The following is a 27772-nucleotide window of genomic DNA, read 5'->3' on the forward strand; positions in this document are numbered from 1 at the left end:
ATTAATAGTACTGGTGTCCACTTTTCCGTCTGGAGCTTATTTTACTCCTGACATACGTAGGTATGGCATCCTAGGACCTTCCCTGGACAATAAGGTTAGTTTTTGGTGTCCTGGTTAAAACTGTGAATTGTGTCCAAGAACTGCAGCATCCGCGTGTGAAAGACCTGCAGCATCCAGATGCTCTGTATCCACATAAATGAAGAGAAAATACGACCATGCAATCTTGATGAGGCTGGATACACACAAATTTAGCCATGCCTATTTCTGTCTAGGGCTCGCTCAAAAAGGAGTTCCCCCAAAACCTGGGAGGCAGCGATGTCTGTTACTTCTGCCGCAAGCGAGTCTATGTGATGGAAAGGCTGAGTGCTGAAGGCAAGTTCTTCCACCGCAGTTGCTTCAAGTGTGAATACTGTGCAACAACTCTCCGTTTGTCATCTTATGCCTATGATATTGAAGATGGTAAGAGAAATTGCCTTTTTGCCAGAATTCTCTTAACTGTCCTGGAAATCCATCTATTAATTCAGCTCTTTCTTTGCTTAAAAATTACTTGGTGGATGGGGACCAGAGTAATGTCCGTTCCAAAGACACCACCTCTCAAACTCTTGAAACAATATAGATTTCCTGCAGCCAGGTCATGCTGACAGCAAAATAACTGATCTCTTAGGAATTAATTTAACATAATAATAGCAGCTAGAATGCAATGAAACAAATAGTAGTTGGGGGCTTTAAAGTGGTTTGGAGGCAGAGTTTGAAAGCTAGACCCTTTACTCTTACTTCAGTACTGTCAAATGAGGAAACTCCTTAGTGTTTAATATGACTTAAGATAACATATTGGAGGCAAATGCAGTCAGCTTTTTCTTCTTTAAGACATTGCAACTCTCCCAACTCTGTATGTTTACTTTAGATGTGCTAAAATAGGAACTTTATAATCGGGGGCTACGATAATAGCTCATTACAAACCATGTTCTGTTTATATAGTGAAAAATGGAGCATCGAAGTTGAGAAGAGGTAAGTCAGAGTTATGTATACATAGAAAGAGTTGTTGAAGTAGTTAATGTAAGTTCAGTAATGACTGTTGCTTTCTGTATCTGATAGACTAAGGAGGAAGTAATACGGTTACAAAACTTGCTGATGACTTAGTTAACAGAATCTAGCATGCTAAGAATTAAAGCTTCAAATATACCTAACAAATCTGAGAAACCACATAATATGGCAGCATATTAAACTCAGTTTATCAACTAAATGTGCACATTAAAAGTAGTCACTTGAATTCACCCATCACTTGTGAAAAGTAATCTTCCGAGAGTAGCAATGTGTTGCATTCTTTGCTTGAGCAGTGGTTGAAATTTCTGAAGAAAAAATATGAGAAAGTATCTCCTGTTAGCTTTTATTTATATCAGCAGGTATGCCTTTATTTTCTTCCACAGCTGCCATTTATCTTTACTGTCTATCTCAATGGGAAAATATGTGCAAAATGATGTAAAACAAGTGAGAGGTTAGATAGAAGGAAGTCTATTTCAGATACGATGGTGTAGAAACCAAAACAACAGGAAAAAAGTGTTAGTACTGATAGTTTTCCCCACTCGGAGCAAAGATGAAGTAAAAACTATTAACTGATATGTTACAGAATGAAACTCCAGAATATTCTACTGCAGATTGAAATGTTATGAAATTGACAGGTATCTATTGTGTATAACTAGGAAGAATCTTTTTGTGTGTACTGGGTAGAATAATGGCCATGGAAACATCATCTAGGTTTAAGGGGCAAAAAGAACCAAAATGTTGTATTGATGGTGCATTATATAATGACTTTAAGTAACAGACTTGCTTGGTCACAAAGAATTGAGGAAACTGAGAGTCATCAAACCAGTCTCCCAGTAAGGAATAGAAAACCCATTATTACTTGGCCGGAAGGTCAGCAGACTTGGCATGCGAGTTTAAAGGGGCCAATTATAATTTTGAAATCAACATGTAAAAGTAACATCTTCATCAGTGATCGAAGTTGGGAAAAAGCATTTTTTGAGCACTGCTGTTATTTTGGGCATTCACAAGTAACTGACTATCTGGCTTTATATTTAGCAGTAACAGACTGAACTGCTCTGTTAGCTGTATGGGCTGGGGCTGACACAGTTTTTGCCACCAGATTCCCTGTGCAGGCAAGCTTATGTATGCAGTTATGGCCAGATAGTTCTCAATGAAGCAAACACAGAGCTTGGAGTTTCAGCACACTTACAGCATTGATTCTGAAATTGTATTACATGACTAACAGTTGTGTATGTATGTGAAGCATATATGGCCAAACAGAAATGTGTGGTCTCCTATCTGATGTAATCATTGTGAACAATTTAGCTTATATTTCATTCTGGGTTTTGTTTGAGAGAAAAAAATAACAAAGCTATACGCACATTTTTGCTATTCATTTAGCAGCTTGGACTGATGAGCATTCTGCAGCATTCTGCAGTCAGTGTGGCTTTAGGCTTCAAAGTCTGAGAATTTTTATGTAAGAACTTTTCTGTTGCTGCTCTTTTCAGACAATTTGAAAGAGCAGTTTTTGGAAAGAGTAAATATTAAGAAATGTTTATTTAAGCAGAGACTTCTTGAAAGATAGTGTTTTTTTCACTTTTCCATCGTAGAACAAAGCATTGTGTCAATACCAGCCCAGAGAAACTAGAGGAAGAGGTGAAGGTCAGAATATAGGTTTGAAATGCATTAGCAAATTTGTAGGAATAGGATAGCAGTAGGGAATGCTATGGACTGCATACACCAAGCAGGATATACTGGCAAAAGTACACTGGAAGATAATCATGTGCCATCAAATTGCTGCTGTTATTATTTGTATTATGATATGAGCGCTGCTTTGGCTTCCTGACAGTGTTTCAGATACCGGTGAAAACCCATCTAGGCTTCTGGGGTGTTACTAAACCAGTAATACCACAAAAGGTCTTAACTGTGGAAATGAATCATTGATTGACTGTCCTTTCCACAAGAAGCCACTGTGCGTTCTTATCGATGGTTCTTTGGGAGTTAACACTGTCCTCTCCCACTTCCCTCTGCTGGTTGTATTCATTCTTGCTTTTTCCAAAAGTGCTTCTGCCAGCTTTTCATGTGATGATTTCTTTGTTCCTCACACACTGCCCCATTGTTAGCGTATGATACCACACAAGCCTCACAGCTTTGCTTTGGTGTTTGATAGGATTTTAAGCTAAATGGCTCTCAGGCACCCAATGAAAAGGAGGCTAGCTAGGAGGGTGAGAGAGGAGGGCTGGAGTTAAAACTTCAGATAGCGTTTGCTGTAGTGAAGAAACTAGAGGTAGCAATGGGAATGGCAGCAGAAAATAAGTTGCAGTGAGATGGACATTTATATTGTGCTAAACTGCTGTGTTTTCATTATTGACCATCTTCTGCGTTTTTACTGCAGGTAAATTCTACTGTAAACCTCACTACTGTTACCGACTCTCTGGTTATGCTCAAAGGAAGAGGCCAGCAGTGGGTCCTCTGTCGGGAAAGGTAACTCATTATTTTCTCTAACATGTCATGTTAACGGGTTTTGATTCTTAACATTGTAAAAGTAAATATGCTGGGGTTTTTTTTAGAAAGTAGAAAAAAAATCAGAGTGCATCGAGTTGCTTTTTTTGTGTCATGAGAGCTTACAGTTCTATATATTTTATTTAAAAGCAGCTCCTTTAATTACCACTTCTCTTTTCAGGGTTCTTATTGTAAAATAATGTACTGTCCCATTCAGAACAGGGTTTTGATTTGTTTTCTTGTCAGCTTAAATACTTATTCAGTCCATGCAGAGAATAAATGAATAATGTTACCAGTTTCGCTTTTCCTTTGTTTCTCCATCTTTTTTCTTAAAATGAAACAAATTATTTGAATTTCCTTTGAGATGTGAAGTTCTACCCCACTTGCATAGGCTATGAGGAGGACCAGCCTTCATTTCTGAAGGTTTTCTGTATGTTAATGGGAACCTGTGTGAAAAGAAAGGATATCGCTTTCCTATACTATCATAATGGAAGCATTTGTGCTCTAAGTATAGGATCAAGACGCACTGTGTAATACAGAAAAGTCTCCCAGCTTCTGTCATTGCAATCCAAGGCACTTGTCTCCTCAACCCCTTTTTCAGTATTTATGCATACTCTGAGCAAACTACATGCTAGTCTCTTAACAAGTTCTGTTACGCTTGCATGCTACAAATTGTCCTTCCCCCTTAAATTATTTTTTCCTTTGTGGTAGTGGTGGTGCTTGTCGTTCTGCCTGTTTCTCAGGTTTTGTTAGTACAAGCTGAAGCTGCATTCCTTCTTTTTGGAAGTATAAGGGATCCATCCCAATATTTGTGCCATACTTCATGGCAAAAATGAAGACTAAAATATAACTTGTTTTATTTCCCAGATGCGCAGACTTTGGGGATCTTAGTGCTGTGCTTTCTTGGATATCCAGCTTGTTTTTCAGAGCTTTAATAAATCTGCAAATTGAGAAGGAACATGCTTGGTTCAGAGCTTGCCTTTTGTGATGGTTAAGGGGTATCTTCACTGTGAGCGGGATGCCTCCCTGGTTCAGTGTATTCAGTATTGAAAAGAAGAGAGTATTTCTGAGGCATTTGCTATTTTAATATGAATTCAATTTCCCCCGCATTCTCTCAGGACGCCAAAGGACCTCTGCAGGACACCATGGCAAGTGACGGAAGTGGACGGGCAAATACCATCTCCACCTCAGCAGAGAGGGCCCCAGGTAGCTCCGCTTCCTTCTTTAGCCGGGTGGTGCAGTACTCTCTCAGCCTCTTTGGCAGAGTTAGGGTGGCAAGCCAGCACCTGCAAAGCACAGTTTCCTCGATTGGGCACCAGGTAGCCCAGAACCCTTTGGACTCCTTTTTCATGTGTCAGCTGATGGCTTTTGGGGTTCCCTTTCTCTATGTCCAGTCAGAAGTTCTTGTGCAGATTCTAGGGGAATTCTGTGGGCAGCCTGCTGACCAGTAAGAATTAATGTTGACCCAACTTTGAGCTGTGTAATTCGTGTGATTTTTGGGGTGCCATGTGAATTTCGTGTGTTTTGTGAAAGCTCAATATATTGTTTTGCACTGTGGCTTTGGGGCCTAGATGTTCTCAGTCCTTTCAAGGACGTTATCTGGAAGAATTCCAGGAAAACACGGATGCTCAGGTGAGGGTCTTCTCTGAGTGGGCCCCCGTGAAGGGCCCTGTAATGTGTACAGCTCAGCGCCACTGAAGGTAAAAGTTCTTCCGCTGCGCTGGAGTAGCTCACAAACTGGATTTCTGTGTTTGCCTGAATTCTGGGTGTGGTTTCTTGTTCTCCCAAGCTTCTCTTCATTAATCTGGTCTTGAATGGGAAAGATCCCATTACCTCTGGATTGTCTCCTTTGGAATTCTGGGTGTCTGACTGCTGATGGGATTGGATTCCTTAAACCCCTTGAGTTTCGTGGTGCTGGCAGGGTCATGGTGCTCTTCCCTCACTTCCAGAATCTGTGCTGCTCCTGGCCATGGCTTTGGGAATGGGGTGGTGGATGTGTGTGTTCTACTGTGAAGTAGTTTTGCCTTTTAACTTGAAATTCTAATTCCTTCTAACATGGGAGAAGTGTCTGTGCTACAAATGCTCGTTTGCCCAGCCCCTAAGTGTTCATTTAGTGATGTCAGAAAAAGGAAAAGATTTGATTTCTAGTACTTGTTCCAGAACATTATGGGTAAACTAAATAAGCTGCTTTTAGAGAGAGAACATGCTTATAGCAACACTTTGAGAAAAGAATGTTTTCACAGTGCTAGTTGAGAAAAGACCTTAAAAACACACAGGCAAATAAAAATCATGCTATTATTTTACTTTACGTATTATTCTTACAAGTGTTTCTAAGATTCTAACTGAGTGCAATCCAACAGAAATTTATTCTTAGTGTATGTAGTTGATTCTTGAAGTGTAGTTTGATGATTTCCTCTTTTGTTTGTGTGGAATTTCCATATGGCAAAACGGAGGAAAGGGAAAAGGTGTGGAAGAGTGACATTTGCAAAATGCTGTGGACAGATGGGTTAACTACAGCATTTTTGTACAACTGGATAGACTTAAAATTGCTTTCTCTAAAAGTTAAAAGATTTTTTTTGTTTTTTCTAGCTGGGTCATATTCTTTAAGATGAATGGAAAAATATTTCTTGGAGCACAGGGAATCTGATGTGAGAGTGAGGTGGTTTATGGAGTGAAGCTGTTGGTGATAAGAAGTGGAAGGAGGGTTTAGCTATATATATCAATTAGTTTATCAAACCAATTGCTGGCAGAAAGCCTCCTTCCTCCAATTTAGTCCTTCCAACTGATTGAATTTAATTACTCACTTTTATAAATGAGCATTCAGTAAATAGCATCTAAGTGATCACTAAGTAGAGCAAACAATAAGCCATGGTTTGCTATAAACTTAGATAAATCAAATATGAATCAGCTGTAAGTCAGATGTTTCCATCTCTCCTTATGTAGCAGTGGCACAATCCTGTAGCAGAACTGAAGTACTTCCAGAGGAGTAAAACAGAACAGACACTACTTTATTAAATGACAAAACTTGAAATCTAGGGCTCCTTCTCTTTGCTTTCTGCTTTTCTAAAGCAGTGTACAGCTGAAGCATAATTTTTAAAGCTTTTGAACCTTTTAAAACTTTGCCTCTTGCAGTACCCAAAGTGTGTAGTAGGACACACCCAGCTGGGTCAAGCTAGGCCATCTTCAAGGCAGCGTATTGTGGTGCATTCTTATATGTGCATGACAGAAGTACATTTCATGGTAGAAGAGTGAGCAGTGCCTCTGCTGTTCTCCCCCTTTCTGCTAGAAAAATGCCATTATTGGCTGAGATTTTGTTTTCTTCGTGAGGTAGGTTCTAAGTATATCTTAAAACTACTGGCTTAACAATGGTTAAGAAGCAGGAGGAGGCTAAATGCAGTGTACTTTCAAAGCAAACCACAGTGTCATTAAAGGCAGGTCAGTTCTCTGTTAGCGTGACAGTCGTGTCCTGCAGCTCCTGTTCTTGCTGGGTGTGTAGGTCAGGAAACCTGTGATGTGTTTACAGTTATATATGGTTTGAAAAAATAAAACAAACCCTTTTGAATTACAATACGGGCTAATACAGTGGAAGAAAAGGATATTATTCCTGAATAATCAAAAGGAGTCTATAAGATTACATCTCAGTATAATTTCTGACTTTGAACTATATGCTTTCTTGCAATTTATTAATTTGTCTGTTTAAGACACTAAAGACACTCTGCTTTTCACTGTAGAGTAGACAAATCCCTTGAGCAAAAAACCTGTACTGAAATGGAGATAGAGGCAGAGCTCTGTTTCCGAGGCTCCACTTCACCCATCTGATAGACTCATCTCATACAGGTCATACACTTAAAAATGTTTGACCTCCCTTAAAGCAAATGCCACCAAATGTAATTTGGCAATAGCAATTTCAGACCCTGAGGGCTGAGCCAGTCCTCAGTAGTGAGGTAGATCTTGATGTGGAGTGTAAGTTGCCTCTGAAATGATTAAGTAAAAAAAAAAAAAAAAAAAAAAGTGTAACATGCATAAGTTTGATATTTGATGGAGATGTAAAGATAGTTTAGAAGGCAAAAGGAAGGTGTAGAACAGAAACATCAGTCAAAGAAGATACAAGACAAAAACCCAGCTGTTTTACAATTTTATACCTCTGAGTTAAATTCAGCCCTGAGTTAGTACAAGTGCTTGTTTGGTGAGCTTTATGGTGACTCATGCAAGGCCTGCTTTTTAGTTGCCATGGAATCTCAAATGGATGTAAATTGCATGGGTTCTCCCCCTACACTCAGTGTCTCCTTTGCTATACCACCAAATCTGGCCTCTTCTTTTTTAGCCAGCTTAATGCTTAAAATATATTCAACCACAAAATGGCTTTCAGTTGGCTTGGTCAGCTGAGGTGAGACTGGTCACAACAAGCACTTTCTTGTGATGTGTTTACTAACCTGATCGGCATGTATTAATTTTGCTAAAGTCGTCAGTCCCTCACTGGGTGGCTGCAGTCTTAACTGGCATTTAATGTGTTTTGTCTGTCCCTTGTGCTGTAATGATAATTGCAGGGCACAATCCTTGATAAGCAGGTTAAGGGGGGTTTTAGCAGTCAGTTAGAATCACGCTTCTTGTTAAGGTTTTGCCTGGTTTGCCAGAGACCCTGTGTGGCATCATATGTGGTGGTTACAAGGGGTGTTCCCAGGGAGGTTATGGTCAGACTGGCTCTTGCAATATAGATCAACCCTTCAGCTTGGGAAGTGGCAACAAGCTTTTGAGTGATGGATGCCATTCTCTCTGGGGAAGGGAAGTTGGGGAAGGTTGTTACTGTGCTTTTGGTCCTGCTGGACTGTGGCATGCTTGTCATAGATCTGTAACCTTTCTCTGTATGCTGTCTGCCTGTTTTTCTCTATCTTCTGCATTTGCCTTTGTGCCAAAATCAGTGCTATTGCCAAGAGAAAAAAAAAAAAATATGAAACCAACTTTGCTTTTCAGCTGTCTCTGCCTTTGATAATCTGTAACTGCTGTGTCTTGGATTTTTTTTTTTAATATTATTTACAGTACTTCATATGGTTTTAATGTGCTTTTAATGCAAATGCTGTTCTTCTGTTTGTTCTAAAGGTCTGTAAGAAATATTTCTGAACTTTCAGCCCTTTCTTGACAGGTGGACTTGGAACAGTCTTTACCCCTATCAGCTTTATGATATGCTTCTTGGGGTGACTTTAGCTGGTCATGTTTTGTTGTAAGATGTTTCCTATTTCAGGCTTGTGTTCTCACAGCAATATATTTCTGTCCCTATCAGCAATAGGGAGTTCATAAAGGAAAGACCTGCTAGGGAAGGTCATACTCCAAAATATACAGCAATATTAAATAAAAAATGCAAGTCATGAGACCTTTGCAGTAGTTACTTGACCTGTAAAAGATTTAAGAAGCCAAATATAAGCCATAGTATGCAAAACTGAAAAATGCAATGCAAAGTAGAGGCATTAAATCTCCTGCTTTAAAATCACAAAAATATATAGTGTACATGATACAGGTATGCAACGTGAAAAGTTAAAAATTTTCCTATGGATTTGCCTTAAGTGTTTTCAGGGAGCAATGTTCTGAGCAAAGCCCTTCACTGTTGTATATAGCAAGCAAAGCTGGACTTTGTGAGAGGAAGTTCTTTTGCTGACTTGGAGAGCTAGAAAAGGGGGTGGCTGCTTCCTGTAAGTGGCATGGCCTTTAAAGTGAATTATCTGAGCCACATTTTGAAAAGGATCTTAACTGTCTGTACAATTTTAATGAATCTTTATGAATGCTTCCAGTATTATTTGCATACAATTCTACTTCTCTGTCTAACAAAGTACAAATACATTTTATATATATTTCTGTGTAGAAATAAGCTGCTTGTTCAAAAACATGGTCTCTTTATGGTTTTACATACATTGAACATGCCTTACTTGTGAAAATTATTCAGCTCAAAGCAATACTGTTTGCATGTGCAGACAAATATATCTTCGTGAAGTCTCCACTTGGTCACTTCTTTCCATTATTATTCACACTTGAGTTTTGTTTGAATTTGGTCTGTTATAAACATTAAATTACAGAAGATAACAGCAAAGTAATTCTGTGACATCATGTTCTGGTTGTGGTGCCTTCATTTTAAACCGCTGAACTGTGCATTTACAAACACATCCATACCCCATGCCAACCCACAACTTCCCACCCCCCCCCAAAAAAAAAAAAGAAAAGAAAAAAAGTAGTACATCCATATTTCAGGATGTACCACTAAATTGGGAGGAAAGATAATTCCTCTACTACTGTGCCTTGAATGTTGTCTGTTCTGTTTGGAGGAGCTGTGATGGCGTGTTTTGCAGGACATGGCACGTGATACAGAACCCTTTTATGGGGTTTCATACAACTGCAAAGAGATCTGATGCAAGATTTATGTCTCTCTGTTGGAACATTTAAAATATAAACTTAAGAACCAGACCCTGTATTTTTGGAAGCTGAGGAGAGTGTGTGTGGGTTGCCTGATTAGGACCGAGGTTCAGTGCCCAGTGATTCATCGCTCAATAGCAAGCCAGGAATCTCTGTTAGGATAACTGCTTGACTGTTCCCAGTCCATCATGTTCCTTGTCAGTGTTCTTATCAGGATTTGGGTAGCTTTGGCATAAAGGAAAGGAGAATGTTAAAGGACCAGCAATTTGAAGCCAGGAAAACTGGGAAGGGCAAAGGCATGATGGAGAAGTTATTTTGTTCTGAAGAGTGGAGATGAAGCTGACCTGATAGCTTCACTGAAAAATCCTGAAAAATGTTTTGGGGACCGAGGAAAGATACACACAGTAGCGATGTGCTGAGTTTGTGCTCATGGCTGGATCCTGCTAAGAACACTTTTTCCTGGGAGTGCCTGGGCTCCCGATTCCACCTTTCTCTCTAGCTTTCAGACCTGTAGACTTGTGCCACTGGAATATTTGTTTATTGTTTGTATGTGTATATTCTGAAGGGTGATATGAATTTTTCTGGGCACTTTTTTTTATTGAATGGTTTTGTGTCTTAGAAAAAAAGTATCAAGTTTGTGTGAAGGGCTTGGATTTTTCTTAATTGCCGAATTAAAATACCTGGCTTTTTTGAAAAGTGGAATCCAAGAAATGACCATTTTGAGATTGTTTTCCTCAGAGAAAAGGAGGGAGTGTGCATAAAATAAGCTTGGTGACAGATCATGTTCAAGTGAGACAAACAGTGCTCAGAAAGGCTTCATGTCTCCATTGTATAGCCTCTTTGAAGATTTTGATTTATGCAGTTGTTTTTAACCTGTTTTTGTTTTGGGTGTGTGTCTCTGAATTATGTAACACGTGGTTTTCCTGTTGCTGTGAAATCAAGACATTATTTGTTCCAACTGTGTGAAATGTTCAAGGGAATAAATTCAAACAAACTTCAGGTTTCTGAGTTTTTCTTTGTCCTCCCCCTTCTCCCTCCACTGGTTCCAGGTGAGGGATGCTGCAGGGGATACAGAGTTGGTGGAAGGTGGAAGGCATAAATCTAGCATGCTCAAACACAGAAGACATTTTGGGGAGCTGTGTGGCATGTGCCATCTGTCACTGCTAAGTATTGTTTCTCAGGCTTCTGATTGTGTTTTTTTTTAAAAAAAAAAAATTCTGTTATGTTGTGGTTTGCTTGGAGTGCAGGGTGTACACTGCACGGACAGCATGACATATTGCAGTAGAAAACCTTCTAAGGACCCCCATACTAAATATTCTTCTGCTTTGGCAAAGCTGGCTTTGGATAGATGCGCTCTCAGTTTGCAGCTTCACTGATTTTGGTCGATTCGGGAAGCAGTTTTGTGTGCCTTGCTGCAGGCCAGAGGTCTTGCACTCTGTAAGCAAGGCAGTGATACCCACCTGTGAGGGGAGAGGAGGAACATGGGCGAGTGCAAGTCAGTGCTGGGGAGCAGGGAGGCATACCCTTCACACGTGGTATGACAGGTAAGCGTCTTGGCAGGATTTGGTTCCTCTTGGTATAGCAGCAGCTGTGATAATGGGGTGTTTTGTTGTGATGGAATGGCAGAAAATGAGTAAATACAGTGCCTTATAGACAAACCCTGTGTCTTATGTCCTAGCTGGACAGTTGTCTTCTCTCAGAAGAATGGCACATGAGGAGATGACCTCCCTTCCTTAAGACCATTAAGAGCCTATTCTGTAATGTTCTCATGATGAGCAGATAGAGCTGGATCTTAGTTTTGAGCTACATTTTCCTGTTCTCAAAGGTATATTGGATTAGTCTACATTAGGGACTCATTCTGTGTCTCTTTTTTGCATGCTTCTCGTGCTTTCTACTGCACCATTGGCAAATAAAAGCTTGTAATAGCAGATAACTGTTGGGAGACTAATTGTGAATGGTATTTGGCAGAGTAGTTGTGTTTAAATGGTAGCTCACAGAACTGCAACCGCAGACCAGTTCTGTTACACATAAGAGTTCCTTTGTTGGAGGAGAGTAATCACTTGTGCCTTTGAAATTGCCTTTTATGTTTCTTTACTATAATCAGTAGTCCTGATTTTGAGGCTAAAATGGACTTTCAGTTCTGAGGAGGAGCCGTCAGCGTTCAGTGTAAAATTTCATGTGCTGTGCATGAACTAGAAAAGTCATTTTGATGCACTGCTAGAACAGCCTCCACTGTTCTGTATCAGGAAAACTCTTAACTCTGCAGCTGCATATACGCTCTAGAAATCAAATGTTTGCTTCATGAATTAAAAAAAAAAAAAAAAAAAAAAGAAAAACAAAGGAAAAAAAACAGGATGAAAGGAGGTGCGTTTCCTGAGCTCACCCCCATCAGAGGTGAAGTCAGACTTTCTTGCTGTACACCAGTATAGGAAACATTGTTTTCAGCTAAAACTTGGAGAAACCAAGTATTTGTGTGATGGGAGAGTTCCCAGGCACTCTCACCTCATTCCCCTTGAAGTCTACACAGATGCCTCCCACTTTCTGTTCCTGTGCCTGTGATTCTTCTCTGGTCTCAGGGCTTCTGGTGTTCTCTTACTAATGCCTACAGGAGGAGTTGAGCTCTGTGTCCTGCCCCCTGGATGGGAGAGGGGTACTGCCAGGGAACTCCTTTCATGGCTTGGACACTCAAAAGTCACTTTTTGTTAAAGACATCCTAGTTTTGTTTGTGAAACAAAACCGTTTTCAAGCATTCTTCCCTTCGGTGCCACCCTTCTTCCTCTCTCCCAGTCCAGCCTAAGATACTTACTTTAAAATGATTTATTGTAGAGGAAACTTGATTCTGTAAATAAAGCCCCAAATAGCACACTCTATCAAATATCATTCTTTTTAACCATTGTTGTGCAAATAAACTGACCTGAACATCAGGAAGAAAAGTAGACAGTTTGGGCTGGGCCATGTTCTTTCTGACCTTACGTGCTTCTTTTTCTTTGCTTGTAGTTCTGTAAGGAGAGTGTATTGATTTTTCTGAATATGCTGTCCTGGAATCTTGAATTATACAGATGTGTCCTTCCATTGCATCTGTCACTTCTGAGGGTCTCTTAATATTATTTAGGACTTGCAGAACTTGGTGAACAGATTAAATATTGTCTTCATCCTAGAGGAAGTGAGGTATCATGTACTTTTTTGCAGTTAACACCCTCAAAAAGAAATTATCCACAGAAAATCTTATGGCTGCTTACAAACATCCAACTATTTATCCTAGAACTGAAATCGAAGTACTGAAATTCATTTTATAAACAGTAATATATTAAAGATAAATTTTAAGAACAAGGTATCATAATTTTGTATGTAAATCACTTTAAAGCTTTGAGGTACTGAGCCATTCACAAATGCACAAAAGTCTGTGGGCATGTTTTGGTTCCACAGAAAACAGGTGACTTCCACTGAAGATGGACTGAATTAGCTTTTACAGGGGTCTGGAAACTTCATTCTAAGATTTGAGGTTTTGGGAGTATTTAGGATGTTTTCCACCATACATCCCAAATCAGCTTGCTTCATCAGATACATTTTGGTAGCAGTTTTGCCGAGAAGCATGTTGGCTTAGACCATCTCCTTTGCAACATGCATCACTATGGTAGTGTAGAAAGCCTGCTGTCTACTAGTTATTTTAAATTTTGGACATATTACAATTCATCTGGTATGACAGCAGAGTAACTTTCATACAGATCTTTTCCTCTAACGTTCTGTAATAGTGATGAGAAACTGTAAGGTACTTTAAAAATAATAAAATGAATGAGTAAATGTCTGTTTACCTTATACCAATTAAAGCAAGCCAGTGATAGTTTTACCACCTGCTTGTGATCAGCAGGATAATTTATTAAGGCATGTCATTGGTAATGCATCTCAAACTATGAGGAGAAGCAAGGGCATAAAATGAAACTTAACAAAAAACACCAGAAAAACCACAACCCCCCCACACCAAAACCTGAAACAAACAACAAAACAAATGGAAATAATCTGAAGGGAAAGAATAGATAGCCAAGAGTCAACATCGAACCTGTTCTCCTGCTTCTATGAAGTGTATTTATGAAGGAAGGTGGAGCAGTGGTTGCTGAGCTGATCCTGACGATGTAGAGTTTTGCTTTGGCTTTCTAAACAAAACTGGGCAGATGCTTCTTAAGCATGAGATGGCACTTCTATGCTCTGTTTAGTTGCTTACATCTTCTCTCAAAAATGTATGTTTAGTCTGACATTTCTCATGTTTGCTGTCATCCCAGAAGGCTGTGTTTTCTTTTTTAGGAAAATTTTATAGCTGACCTTTCTGCTGTTACAGAGGTTTATCTGATGGCTTGCGGGTAGAAGTGGTTAAAAATAGGACCTTTTTACCCAAGAGATGTTTCAAATACTTTCAGGCTTTGGTAACTCGGTGATTTAAAACATCAGAACTGATGTGTAAGTTATCTTTAATCAGTAATGTGTCTTTTTGAAGCTTTCTTTCCAGAACTGGGGCAGATTTTGAATATACCTGGCTATGTAACTATATACAAGAATTTTCCTAGTTTCAGAAAAAATCCCACTAAGCTGTGAAGCTTTGGATTGCTTTGAATATTCAGTTGCTTTGTAAGTTATGCAAGAGTATGTGGGATAAATGTAGATAGTAGAAAAGTGTGCAAGAGGATGAGGGAGCAAATGTTGATGCTTTTTTGGAGTATATGGAACTTTTACTTAGGGCAGATATTCCCCAGTATGTTTTCCTGTAACTCCCAGCCTCAGATTTCAGCCTGTTCCATTTGCAGCACTTCATAATCTTGACATAAGAAATTAAGTAAGGACATGGTTGGTATCTAAATATATTCTGAGTTCCAGTAATTATGGAAATCAGTAGTAGATTGCAACAGAAGAGATAGTGGTTATTAGCTCAGCAGTTGAAAGAAGATACCCATTTGAAAGCCGTGGTTTGAATCTGATCACAATTTGAACGGGAAACATAAAACTTTTGAAATTCTACACTTCTGTAATGTATGACAAAATTTTTACTTCCTGATGGGTTGTTCTTTATTGATCAAGACATCAAAGGTAGAACTGGAAGTACCAGTTTTTATAAAAAGTAGGCAATATTTGTATTGATAGATACCTCTATTACTTTTAGATGGAAATGTCCTTGCTTCAGCTTTGTGTTATTTGCATGCTGGGAATCACCTGCCTGATCCCTCCCGGTGAAATGAGAAGTTCCAGAGGGCTGCTACGTACAAGTGACAAGAAATAGATGCCACTATGTGTAAACTATATGAAGGCTTACGTACTAGGGAGGATAACCACATGAAAGGGATCACTGTTTGGATTATAACTTAGACAATCACTCTTAAATATTAATTTCCAAGTTAGTTAACAAAACAAAGGAGTATTTCTCTTAAAAAGGAGGAAAACCTTATGAGCCAAGGTCATAATGATTTTAAAACTAGCGTGGCCTTCCTCTTCTTTCCGTTTTCTCTCTGGATGTGCCTCATCCCAGATGGTCCTTTGAGGTAACATACCTTTAATAGCTTCCAGGACAAAATTTACACCTGCGAAGTAATGTTATCTTTAGCCCGATTATCCCTCAGTGCTCTTCAGCCTTCCCACACTCCGCATCTTTCAGGAAATGGAAACGAGGCCAGGCAAGTCATGATAGAGCTGATCAAAACACTGGAGAGAGCTCAGGCATTTTAAATGTTACCAACAAAATGGAAAATGATTGGTAATATGTTACTGACTTAGCAATACTCCTGAGTAATAGACACACTAATAACTAACAGACTTGGTGTAAGCTGATGTAGGGTTTATATATCTCTAGTACTGGAAACCTGTTTGGGCAGCAAGCAGTAAAAGTGAAATCTGTACAAATGTTAAGATTTTCTGCCAGAAAAGATGAACTAAGAGGAATCAAGCTTAGCAGTGTTCCCTGGGGCTTGGATTAGGTGACCTAATACCTCCTTTTCCCTGTTTCTTTTCTCCACCCACGAGCTACAACACTGGACTCTTTCCAGGAGTCAAAAATAGCTATATTCCAGGATTATTCTATACCTCTGTACCTCTTTATCTCTGCTGTAATGAAGACAAACTTTTCTGTATTACAAAACCATATACTGAACTTCCATTATGTAATACTGCTAATTCATGCATCCGCATATGAAAGCCACTTCCTTAAACATAATTTCATAGTATAAATTGCAGATGAATTTTGTTTTCAAGACATAAATATAAATTACAGATAACCTTGAAATAAAACCGGTTAATTATATTTCCTTCTGTTTGCTTCCACTAAAACAAAGAAAGGTCAGATCAATCAAATTGGCAGCTATTGCTAGGCCTTGCCCTACAGGTGCTGTAGGAAGCAGTGTTTTGTCAGTATCTGTTTTGGCAATTCTGGAAGTCTGTTTTAACCAAAATAGTGTGTGGGTAGGGGAAAACATTGTAAGACCTGTAAGATAAACATATAGGTTACTAATTTCATTCAGTAGTCAGTCCAGTTCACTTTCGTAGTTATGAAGAGAAGGGACTTCCATGTTTACTGACATTTGAGATGTGAGGAACTTAATTGTAGGTGGAGACTGGAATGTAAGGAGGAGGACTTGTATCTCGTATGGTTGTTTCTGGGGTATCTATTTCAGCATCCCTTGAATATTTTAGCTGTCAGTTATTCCCATACACATTATAATGGGGGTGGTGGGGGTGTGTGCTTGGGAGCCTCCCTGCTCCTTACTGCTTAGGGAACCAGTGGATATATACAGGAATCTCAGTGGTTTTTATTTCATGTGCTGTGTGCTGTTGAATTGAGTAACGCTGTAAAATTTAGTTAGCACTGGAGGTCGTGTTGGTTGTTTAGTAACTCTGCTGGGTACTTCTGCATCAGAGGATATTTAGATAAAACACCTTTCTGTCTGTGCAGCTTAGTCCCCTCATTTTTAAGTTTAGGTTCCTGATTTACTAGGAAGAATTGCAGGAAGACTGACAGTCTGAGGATGGCCTTGACACGGTAGTAGAGATCTCAAGCATGTTGGTTGCTCAGTGGCAAAACCCTTTTTCTTCTGGTAGGGTAGAAAGAGCTGCCGTTCTGCTCTGTGTCTGCTCCTTAGTTCCCTAGATTTTAAATATCAGGTCAAGGACAGTTGTACTGACCAAGTCCAACCTGTGTTAAGACAGTATATATGTGTACAATTCCCTTACCAACTCCAAGAGCTTTGACTCAGTAGAGTATATCTATCTTGTGGAAAGCTTAGTTAATGTTTATTGATATGTGTGTATTACAGAAGAACTTCAGTAAGGCCATCTTCAGGTTTGAGCTCATTTTGAACCCTGTGCGTGGCCATTCTGGATATCTTGCTTATGAGTAGACTTTGTTTTTCTTATCATACTATCCTCTTTGAATTCAGGGCTTTTATATTTAGCAGATCGTGTTATGGATCAAACTGGAAATGCAGACATCAGAAAATTCAAGATTTGATGGCTTCTTAATACAGCTGAGTAATTGAGGCTTCCTGAGAGCTTGGGAATACACTAGGATAGTAAGAAAGAAAGTTGAAGCATTATATCAAAATAACATTGACATTTCATGACTATTAAGTATTTATATTTGAATAAATCATTCTTGTTTCTATTTGAGCACGTGTTGTATTACCCCTTTTGGCTTTGAGGATATGCTTATCAAGTTTCAGGGGGATCCTACCAGGGTATGTGCATTTCTGCAGTATGTGATGTGAGGCTGTGTGATGGGCAAGCAGTGACAAGAATTTAGCAGACTGGCTGGGCTCTTTCCAGTGGTTTCCTGAAGACATTTCTTAAAAGCAAAGATAAATTTTGAAGGGTGGATGGATCTAGATTTAAAACTTGAAACTTCTTCCCAACCCTTAAAAAATCCGTTCCATTTAACATGCTTCTGCAGGTCAGTTTATGGTTGCCATCTACATGTTTCATGTACAAAAATTTTTAACAGTGGTTAGATACTAATTTTGGAGAGGATTAAGGAAAGTATTTCTGGCTATGTCTCAGAAGAAATCAGTTGCACTTATTTAAAGGGAATGTCTTAACTGACTTATCATTTCAATATGTGCAGCATCCAACAAGAGGCATTGATACTAAGATATTTTTTTTGTACACACTGTGCTGAGCACAGTGAACATCTCATAGGAGGTGCTGTTGTTCAGCCTGCTCGTGTAAACCCTGTAATCATTACAACTAAAATGCAACATATTTTAGTTTCTTATTTCAAAATGTTTTGGTTTGACTTAAAGTGAAGTTGGGAGGGGATTGGAGCTGGGCATTCTGTCTGGATCCTCTTTGTGGCACTGCTGCTAGTCTGTTGTGAGATTGCCTTGCTGGTATTTAATCTCTGTGTCTGGACTTGTGCAATGCCTCTACGGTACTTACCTACTTGCAAAATAGGTTTGTTTTAATATGCTAATGCTTGTAAAACATTTTGAGGCCCTTGGATGAGAAGTGGAGTTGGAATACAAAGCAGCAGTTAATAGAACTGAGGTGAGTGAAGGTGAAACTTCTGGGGGAAAAATGAAACTCCATCTGACATTAACACAAATGGAAAATGAGAAGCCAAAAAATGCCGCTGGATCTCGTTTGCCACCTTCTCTATACCTCAGTGATAACATTTGCTGAACTCCAAGCACACTTCAGAAACAGTACCCCAAAAGATATTTCTTAGAAATGAATGGCAACAGAATCTGAGGACTTTGAGAATTTCTGACTCAGGCCCCTGGATTCCAGCACTGGTGGAGAGTTCTCCTGGCTGGCTCACCAAATTGCATCACTTTTAAACTCCCACAGAAAAGTTCCCATCTTCCATACCTGTACTTTGTCATATACAATGTGCTGCTGTTTCTATAGGAGTTGTTTTATCTGGCATAGTTGCATTCTCAAACAATTGTGTGGCGATAGAAGTAATTGAAGAGTTTGGAAAAGACGAGTGTACAAACAAAGAAGGTACAGTGTTTCACGTTATCATAAAAGCACAAGATCGGAGAAATCCAGAATGATTTTCCTGAGAAATGTATTAATTCCTTCCCGCTTTTGCATGTGTTTCACAGTAGACTCCACTACTTGAATTTCTGTAACTCCCCAAGGCTAAAGCTGAGTCTGTGCAAAATACTGGACCCACACTTCACAAGAGATGACATGTAACTTAGCTTGCAGTCTTAACAGATTTTACTAGAAAAGGAAGTCTAGAGGTACTGCATGACTAGTAAAAATACATTCTAATGAAACAGGCAGGTGATTGCCCTTTGGGAAGAATTCATTGTTCTCAGATTCACAGTTTTCTCCTGCATTTTTAGCAAATGTTATGTCAGGGAGTAAGCTTGGCAAGATTTCATCTAGCTCATGAGAATAATGTGTAGATTTTACAGAGCAAGGTAGTACTGGGAGAAAATGGAGATGGGATCCTTTCTCAAGAGGAGTTTCTCAAACCTTCCAGTAATTGCCAGAGTTTTTGGAATAGGACACATCAATGCAGGCAAGGAGCAGTTCAGCGTAGGAATGTTATCTCTGATCATATGATTATCTTTACAGGAGGGAGGCTGTGTCAAGGCTGAGATAAATAAAGGACTCTGGCAGCTTTCATGCAACAGCTAAGCAGCCTGTCCTCTTAAGAAGAAACAGTTCCCTTCAGATGATCTATGTAATGTTCATGGCCCACTGACTCTTCCAAAGTAATCAGATTTTAAAACATCCTATTTTGGATGTTGTTTGTGGATTTTTAGCTGGTCAGTTGATTGCATGAGAAGCTGCTCTTGGCTTTCAGGTAACTCCCATCTCTGGGTAGTAACATAGCTTTTTTTCTGGCAAACACAGCCTCTTCAGCCCTGTTTCTTTCAGTTGTGACTGGTTGCTGACTTTTGGCTCAGATGCACTGACGAGGTAGAATGTCAGGTAATGGATAATGAGAGCACTCCACAGCTATCTCCCACCAGCAAGCCCCAAAACAGTCTGGGCAATACAACATAATGATTTGAGAGGCACCTTTCCCCTCCAGAGAAACATTAGAGAATAAGCTTTAGCATCTACAAGAACTGCACCATATGTATATGGAGGAAATAAGGGCAGGAAGGCTTCAAATTTCCTTGTCCCTATTTACAGTTTCTTATTTGTAGCTTCAAATGAATTGGTGTGAACTTTATAGCATAATACAAATAGTTAATCATCTGATCATGTTAACGAAATGTGTATGTCACAGTTTGGTCCCTTTCCCTTCTGATATTTGATGGCTTTGTGATGCAGAAAGCTGGTTATCAGTTGCATTTCTCCTACTCCAGTGCTAGGTCTTCGCAGGACCTTTTGTTATCAGTTGCATTTCTCCTACTCCAGTGCTAGGTCTTCGCAGGACCTTTTAGAAACAAAAACAACAGACCAAGTAGACCAAATGGTCTGTATAGAGCAAAATCCTAGCAATCCCTTGCTGCAGCTGGTAATAAGTTGAGTTTCTGTATCTCTTTCGCTGAAGTAGAGCTGTTCCTTTGCAGAGTGAAGTGGAGGGATGTGACCAATCCTGCATCTCAAATGTATGGATATATAAATTAATTAAAGTGCTGGGAATGTCCCTGAGATTTTGAGGCACAAGAGTGCTTGTCAAGCTCGCAGAACGTCTTGACTTGACCACATCACACGTCCTTTTGCATGAAAGTTTAGGCAGATTTTCCATCTTTTCAGGTTTTTTAATTCAGTTGCATCGAGTCGCTCCCACTTAAAGTTTGCACTGTGATAAATTGGTTTGATTCTTGATGTACCAGTTATACTGGGCTTTCATAATGAGAAGGGCAGTGATGATTTGTATTTTGGAAAACATACCCGAAAGATCATATATGTTCAGGAAATGCATATAAACAGCTGTCAGCTTGATTTTCAGTCCTCTTTTGCCTTAGAGTGATTGCTGACAGTCTTTCTCCATACCCTAGATATTACAGCATTGAAACAAGCAGTCTTATTTTCTTAATACTTCATTCATGTAATTTAATTATATGAAATGATTTTATATTTCTTTTTTAGTTTTACTTTGAAAAGGCTGACAAAAAACCCTTAAGATTTAGAAAACAAGAGGAGTGAAATAATGTCAGATGAGTTCTTGGTCTTCTTGTTTTCATCATTTTTTTCTGTTTGTGGGCTTTGCAGCGATGTTGAGCTTGTGCATCGGAACAAGTTAAAAACGGCTTGTGAAAGGATATTTCTGTTGAAGTAGCTGAGCCTAGCTGATGGCTCTGTTGTGTATAAAAGAGTTCCAAGTAGGACTCTTGTTTTATGATGATTTTTAGTATATTCCTTCTTTGTTTTCCCTCACCTTGGTGTTCTTGCATTACCCAGAGTCCTTTCTTTTTTACTATCAGCCAGAAGTGGTGGAGCAATATTCCAGGTCAGTTCCCCTGTTACTGTGAACTCAGGCTTGGGGAATGTAACACAGATTACATAAATAGATTTGGCTGAGGTTGTATCACCATCTAGACAGGATGAAATGAACCATGAATCCCACCTGAAAAAGCAGTCCAGTTCCACTGAACTTTGAAAATACTAACACAATGTAAGGCTTAGCAGCAGGAAATGGCAGAGACCACGATATCCCTGGAAATGCAAGGTAGTATTCCTGCCTGCCACCTGAGCAAGCTTCTGTAGTTTGTACCATAAAGAAGCCCTATAGTTCAAGCCAAGGGCACAGCAGCCACTTGCCCGCATCATAGAAGTGTTCGATAACACTAGAAGAAAAGAGAAAACCACTCCTGGTGGTTGTCTTTATGAGATTTTATCTTTCTGGAGAGGGGTTGGAAATTAATGCCATTAATTATGGCAAGGCCTGTGTAGTTTTGTGCATAAGACTAAGATGGTACTGAGTGAGTAACTGCCCTGAAAAAAAGGCTCTTAGAAATAAACTGAGAAACTACAAAGGATGGAGAAAGAAAACAAAAACTGTCTCAGAGGTCAAAAAGTGTAAGGATAAAGTAAACATTGCCAAAGCTCATGCTGGGTTAGACATTTGTAAAGGAAAGTAAAGCAAACAGCTGTATTCCTTAAGCATGTAAGTAAAAGCAAGGTAAGGGAAAGCAGAAGTGGGTCCATAGTGAAGATGGGGCTGACATAAAATGAAATTTTACATATAGTCAGTCAATGAACTGAATACTTGGTCTCCAGTTTCAATTGGGACAATGGCACTGGACATGGGAGCAAAAGAAGTCAGTGTGTGGTAAAATTTGGAAATGGAAATGAACCCAATGAAGCTGGAAGCAAAATTTAAATATTACTGTCCTGTAATGAGTCAAATTAAAATTCGACCAAATAGTCTTCGTCTCAGAAGAGTGGAAGAATTGTACAATGAAATTGTGAGCTTTGTGGTAATAATTTGTGATTTAAATCAAGCTATCCTGATGTACCTTGACTATCTAATTCAGGGTAATACTATGTGACCACTGGGTGACAGAAGTATGACTTGCAGATGAACAATTGAAAAGGAAAAAAAAAAAAAGTGATCTGAACAAGTACAATTAATCTAAACAGTAGATAAAACACCTTTGAAGGAATAACTAAAGACTGCTAGTCCTGCAGGTGAAGTCCTTTGACCTTATGCAGGTAAGTGGTATAAAACATTCACCAAAGACTATGCCAGACTAGCTTGACAGCTTTTGTCGACGAAGTAACTGATTACCTCCATAGGGTAAATGTAGTGCATTTGAACAGTCTGGACTTCAGTAAGGCACCTGAGGGCTGCCAGATGGAAATAATTATTGGAACTGGATAAAATAAGGGAGTAGTACATGAAGTGTCAAGTAGCTAAGACATTGACTTAAATGAGAGATTAGATGTTTTATTGAAAAAAGGAAATAATGGGGTTGGATGTCACCTACAGACTGGAGCTTCACAAAAAATGATCTGGGAACTGGTCTTTGTAATACTTTCACTAAGGTTACTGGCAAAACAAGAGGGAAAAAACTGCTAATGAAATTCATTGCTGAGGCAACATTTCAAACTCTCATCAATGCAGAGGAGGATAGGCACATCATACACTAAGAACTGCAAAATGTCGCAGACTGTAACACTAAAAATAGAAATGTAATAGTAGAAAGTACCAGGTCATGCGCTAAGAAAGTGTTGAGAATTTTGGCTACCAACAAGGTGCTTATCAGTTGAAAGCAAAGAAGGAGAAAGATCTGAATATCAGTCAGTAAATAAAAGCCACCAGTATTATGTGGCATATAAATAGGCAAGTGTGTTCTGAGTGTGTATCAGATGAAAGATTTCTGGCAGGGTTGTATGTTACGCTGATAAGGCCTCATCTGGAAAGCTGTGTTCAATTCTAATCACGCAGGTTCTGGAAAGATTAATCCGAACTGGGACAGGTGGAGAGACCTAGAGGATGATCAACGCACTGAAGAGCTTATCTCATGAGAGGAAGGCTTGGCTTGTTTAGCAAAGCAAAACAGAAGCTAGGAAAGATTGGGCTCTGTAAATAGTAAGCTGGGGAAGGGTAAACAGTGGCATGGTACTTAAGCTAAAATACTCCAATTTTAAAAGGAAACGGATGAATGCAGGTTGGAATTTAGTTCGAGTGCCACAGTATATACAGCTGCTGTATACTTTTCTCCAACTGCCTGGTTCACATGTCCTTGCAATTTTCTGGGATTCATAGGATTTGTTCTTGCAGACATCTCACCTAGATTTTTCCCTGTGGTTTTTTTAATCACAAACTCTGATGAAAAAGAAGTTAATTCAAGTCTATAAAAAGTTTTAAAACTTATTCCAAGTGGGTCTTTTTCATTCCCTCCGTCCCTCATCTTTTAGTAGTAATAATATTTTCTTGCTCCCTAGCTCTGTAGACTTACCTTGACTGGTAACAATTTTAACACGCTGCAGGATTGCCCCATAGCATTCCTACTATTTCTTATAGAATATATCCAGTCTGTGGCCAGGCCTTCCCCAGTACTTACTACACAGAATTCATTGCAGTTGTAGTTTTCCAGCTAAAATGTCCCTATTTCCTCTCTCAACTAGGACATTTAACATTCTTTTAAGCATCTATTAGCCAAAACCAGTAAGATTCCCTTTTGCAGTCTGGCTCCCCAGCAGGTTCTGCCAGTAGTGGTGAACAGGATAATGACATAAGGTATTCTCTCGCTTTATTTACCTCCCTCTGCCTCATGCCCTTTTTCTCCCAATTGCTCAATTTTCTTAAAAATGTACAGTTCTGACTGCTGAATTTATTGTTTATTCGCTGGCTTATTCTTTAGGTTCTAATATAAATGGGCTGGAGGAGCCCAGCCTTGCTAAGCGTCTGCGTGGCACACCGGAGCGGATTGAGCTGGAGAACTACCGACTGTCGCTGCAGCGGGAAGAAGAACTGGAAGAGGTTCCTGAAGAGACGCTAGCAGAGCATAACCTGAGCAGTGTGTTGGACAAAGGAACGGAAGAGGATGTGCCCAGCAGGTTAGCACACATTGTCCATAAGCTTTTTTATAACCATCCCAACAGACTTTTGCCTACTTTTCCCTTAGCTTTTTTAACCTATTATTTACCAGGTTGCCCTTTCTAAAGTTGTTGAATGTGTTGCAAATGTTCTGCATATGTACACAGGTATTTTATCTTGTAGTTTCTATTATTCTAAATAGCTTACTGCCATTCTTAGAAGACACGTGTAGTACCATAAAACCATGAAATTCAGTCCTAAGTTGGAAAGGATGTTTTCATTTATTTTTTTTTTAATTGTATCAAAGGCAGATGACTCATTTGAGCAAACAGAACGTAGATTCAAATGGGAGGGTGTTCCAAAGTTACATTCCCTTCTGTATGTTTTGCATTACAATTCAAAACGACTTTTGGTTTAAAGATTGAAGCTTGACACGTGTAATCCCAACCGGATGCTGATGCAATGCCTGAGAGAGATTAATTTGAAGCAATAGTTACAGTTGCTGAAAAACATGCTGTACCTTCACAAATTTGTCTTTATCTGCAGAATGATGTATAAGCACACCAGTATTCAAATATATACAGGTAGAGCTACTGGAAATAGTTGCAAGAGTCATTGAGAGAAAGCACTTGCTGAAGAATGCTTGTGAACTTTGTAGTCAATCGCACACTTTTTGTAGAGTCTTAAAGTCTTAATATAGTTTCTAATGATCTGCTTTTCTTTGTAGCAGTAACAACCCTTACCTTTTCAGCTCTCAGCCTGTCTAGTAGTCATCTTGAAATAAACTCAGAAAGTGTTGTTACAGGTTTCCTGAGATTTAGGTCCCGCAGACGTGTTCTCTGTATGCATTACCTACAGGTATAGGACTGTATGAGAAATTCCATACTACATTTATACACATTGAATTGAATTGCATTGGTGTGGTGAAGAATGCAGGAATGAAGATGTTCATTAAAATGTTTACAGGATTAATGTATTACAGAATTATTACAGATAATTTACAGATATTACAGATGATCTGTAAATTATTACAGATAAATAACAGAATGTTAGTTATTTATCTGGTAAGCCAAGTTTGAAGATGCAACATCTAGAAAGGAGTAGCTTTTAGTAGCCTGAACTCAGCCTTGACAAAGAGTGTGCATTTATGTGGACTAATGAAGTTGTGGCTTTCATGTAAGCGCCTGGCAATTACCAATATCTTGTACAAGTGCTTTCTCTGAAACCTAAATATTACTTTTTTATTAATTTCTTAACATTAATTTCTGTCGAAGATAGTACTTTGTCATGTGGTCCTGATTGAATAATCTCAGGACTATTTGCAGAAGATGCAGACTCTGTTTGCTTCACTCATCCTTCCTTTAGCTCCCTGCTCGGGGCTAGGTATTACATTAACTGTGACAATATAGGCATTAATGATATTGAGGAGTTTTTAGTCCTTTATGTTTCTAGCACTAAAACAAGATTTACAAGTATGAAGAGTTATTATTCAACTTGATTTCAGTAAATCAAGATACAGTAAGCCCACTCAATAAATGGCAGAAGTCTTCCAAAGGAGAAGAGTTACTTAAAAGAAGTGGAGTTTTGGCATTTTGACATGAAGCTGTTGGTCATCTACAAGAGGTGTTTTGCAGAGTTGTGGAGTCTGAGGGCAGTACACCGTTGGGTTAGTGAGTTTGATTTCCTCTTGCAGGGTGTTACAGTTAGCTCCCTTTGTCCTACATACATCTGTATTATCTCTGTCTTTAATAGACTGAATTGTATAATTTTGCGTATGAAAAACAGTGTTTAGTGGGCAATTGACACTGTGATAGAGAGGAAAGAGAAAACACATCATGTTTCCTGTCAGTTTGACCTGGAAAAATTTCTGTCCCAAACACAAATACAGCAAGCAATTTACTCAGAGCATCGATAAGGCTATGCAGGCCATACTTCAGAGAAAATTTTCTAGACGATGTAGCTACTGGATATCCTCTGTTCAGCTTTACACACTCCATGATGTGTCACAGAAAGACCAAAAGGAAAAAAAAAAAGGGAAAAACCCTGACCATTTTTTCAGCAACAAAACAAGCCAACCAAACCCCAAAGATCATCTTCACTGTCTTGGTACAGTGCTGGAGGGTTTAGGACCCGGCAGAGGAAACAGGGAACTCTGTGTTCCCTCCCTCCATGTCTTCTGGAGTGATGGATTTGGCTTCAGGGTTCACCAAGGTGTTAGTTCTAAATCAAGCAGAGACCATGTGTTTTGGTGCGCAGCTTCCCATCATGTGCACACTTAGGAGTATGCACACTGCAGAGAAAGTTTACAGCAAACAGTATTCAAATTATATTTTCTCAAAAGAGAGTTAATCTTGTTTAAGTTTCAACAAGAAAAACAATCACGTAAGTAACCAAACCCTGACCACACAGTTTTGAGAGGCGGAAAACCCTTTAGATCCCTTATTCATCACCTTTGACTTGCAGTAACTCCCCGTATGTTTTCTGCAGTTTTGGGACAATACCCTGTGGCCTTTCAAGGGAGTGTCGTAGTACAGCTTGTGCTGTATGGGGCTGTATGGCAAGGGAAGAGAAGAGGTTCACTTCCACAGCGTAGGTTTTGGTTCCTCAGCGCTAAATCTGTGTAGATACACCTTTATCACTGCCTATACAGTTTCTATAAAGAAACCTACTTTGGTCTTTGATCTCTGCTTTATAGAAAAAAGTTTCAGCTGTTGAATTAACACAGAGTTGCCATGCTGAAGAAATGCCCACTATACCAGGCCACCTCACTGCTGTCTTTCAGCTTCTCATTTCTCAGTGTTCAAAGGTCAAACAAAAAACAAGTTATAAATAAAAGCCAAAGAAGGTAAAGTGAGCTCTGTGGTAAAGAATTTAATGTCGTCAATATTACATGCGATAAGCCGGCTGGTTGAAGAGCAGCAGCTTGTCCCATTCATCGGTCATGGCAACAGTTTAGCAGCAGTAAACCCTATTGACAGCACACGAAAACCCCAGCATGCAGCACCTGTCAGGTTTATTTTCATACCAAAGGGTGTGAAAGTTAAAAAGAGAGAAGGAGAGCATCGCTTTTTATCTCTGTGACAATATCTGCATAAAGTCTTTGCAATATGCTTCAGTCTCCTGGAATATGCACCAAGGCCATGGCACGCAACAGTGTCTGTGTTCAGTATTTAGCATGTGAAGACCAGGCAACCTGTTAAAAATAAGAATTTGTTTTATGTTGTGAAAAAGTGGGTTGTAATTTGAGCAAAGTAATGTTATATATATGCAGAACAGTGAGAAGAATTTAAGAGCTTATGGACAGAAGTAACATGACAATCAGGCATGAAAAAGGTGGTGTTTTCCTTAGTAGCTTTGCTATCAAAAATAACTGTTCAGACAAGTAGGTGAATAAAGTTATTTAAATCTGATAGGTTTGTG

The 27772-nt window shown here is 39.2% G+C and overlaps 1 protein-coding gene across 19 annotated transcripts in view; it reads left to right on the forward strand.

Annotated features, from left to right (window-relative positions):
* The window catches only part of MICAL3 (microtubule associated monooxygenase, calponin and LIM domain containing 3), a 161711-nt gene that overhangs the window by 87685 nt on the left and 46254 nt on the right, over nucleotides 1-27772 (forward strand). For all 19 annotated transcript variants that reach the window (XM_055712819.1, XM_027807630.2, XM_055712835.1 and 16 more), the window contains 4 exons: nucleotides 273-459; nucleotides 3419-3507; nucleotides 4644-4731; nucleotides 24177-24372. In XM_055712819.1, coding sequence (XP_055568794.1) covers nucleotides 273-459; nucleotides 3419-3507; nucleotides 4644-4731; nucleotides 24177-24372 — 560 coding nt within the window. The remainder of the gene's footprint in view (nucleotides 1-272; nucleotides 460-3418; nucleotides 3508-4643; nucleotides 4732-24176; nucleotides 24373-27772) is intronic.

Source organism: Falco cherrug, chromosome 5, assembly GCF_023634085.1.
Source record: "Falco cherrug isolate bFalChe1 chromosome 5, bFalChe1.pri, whole genome shotgun sequence".
Lineage (NCBI taxonomy): Eukaryota > Metazoa > Chordata > Aves > Falconiformes > Falconidae > Falco > Falco cherrug.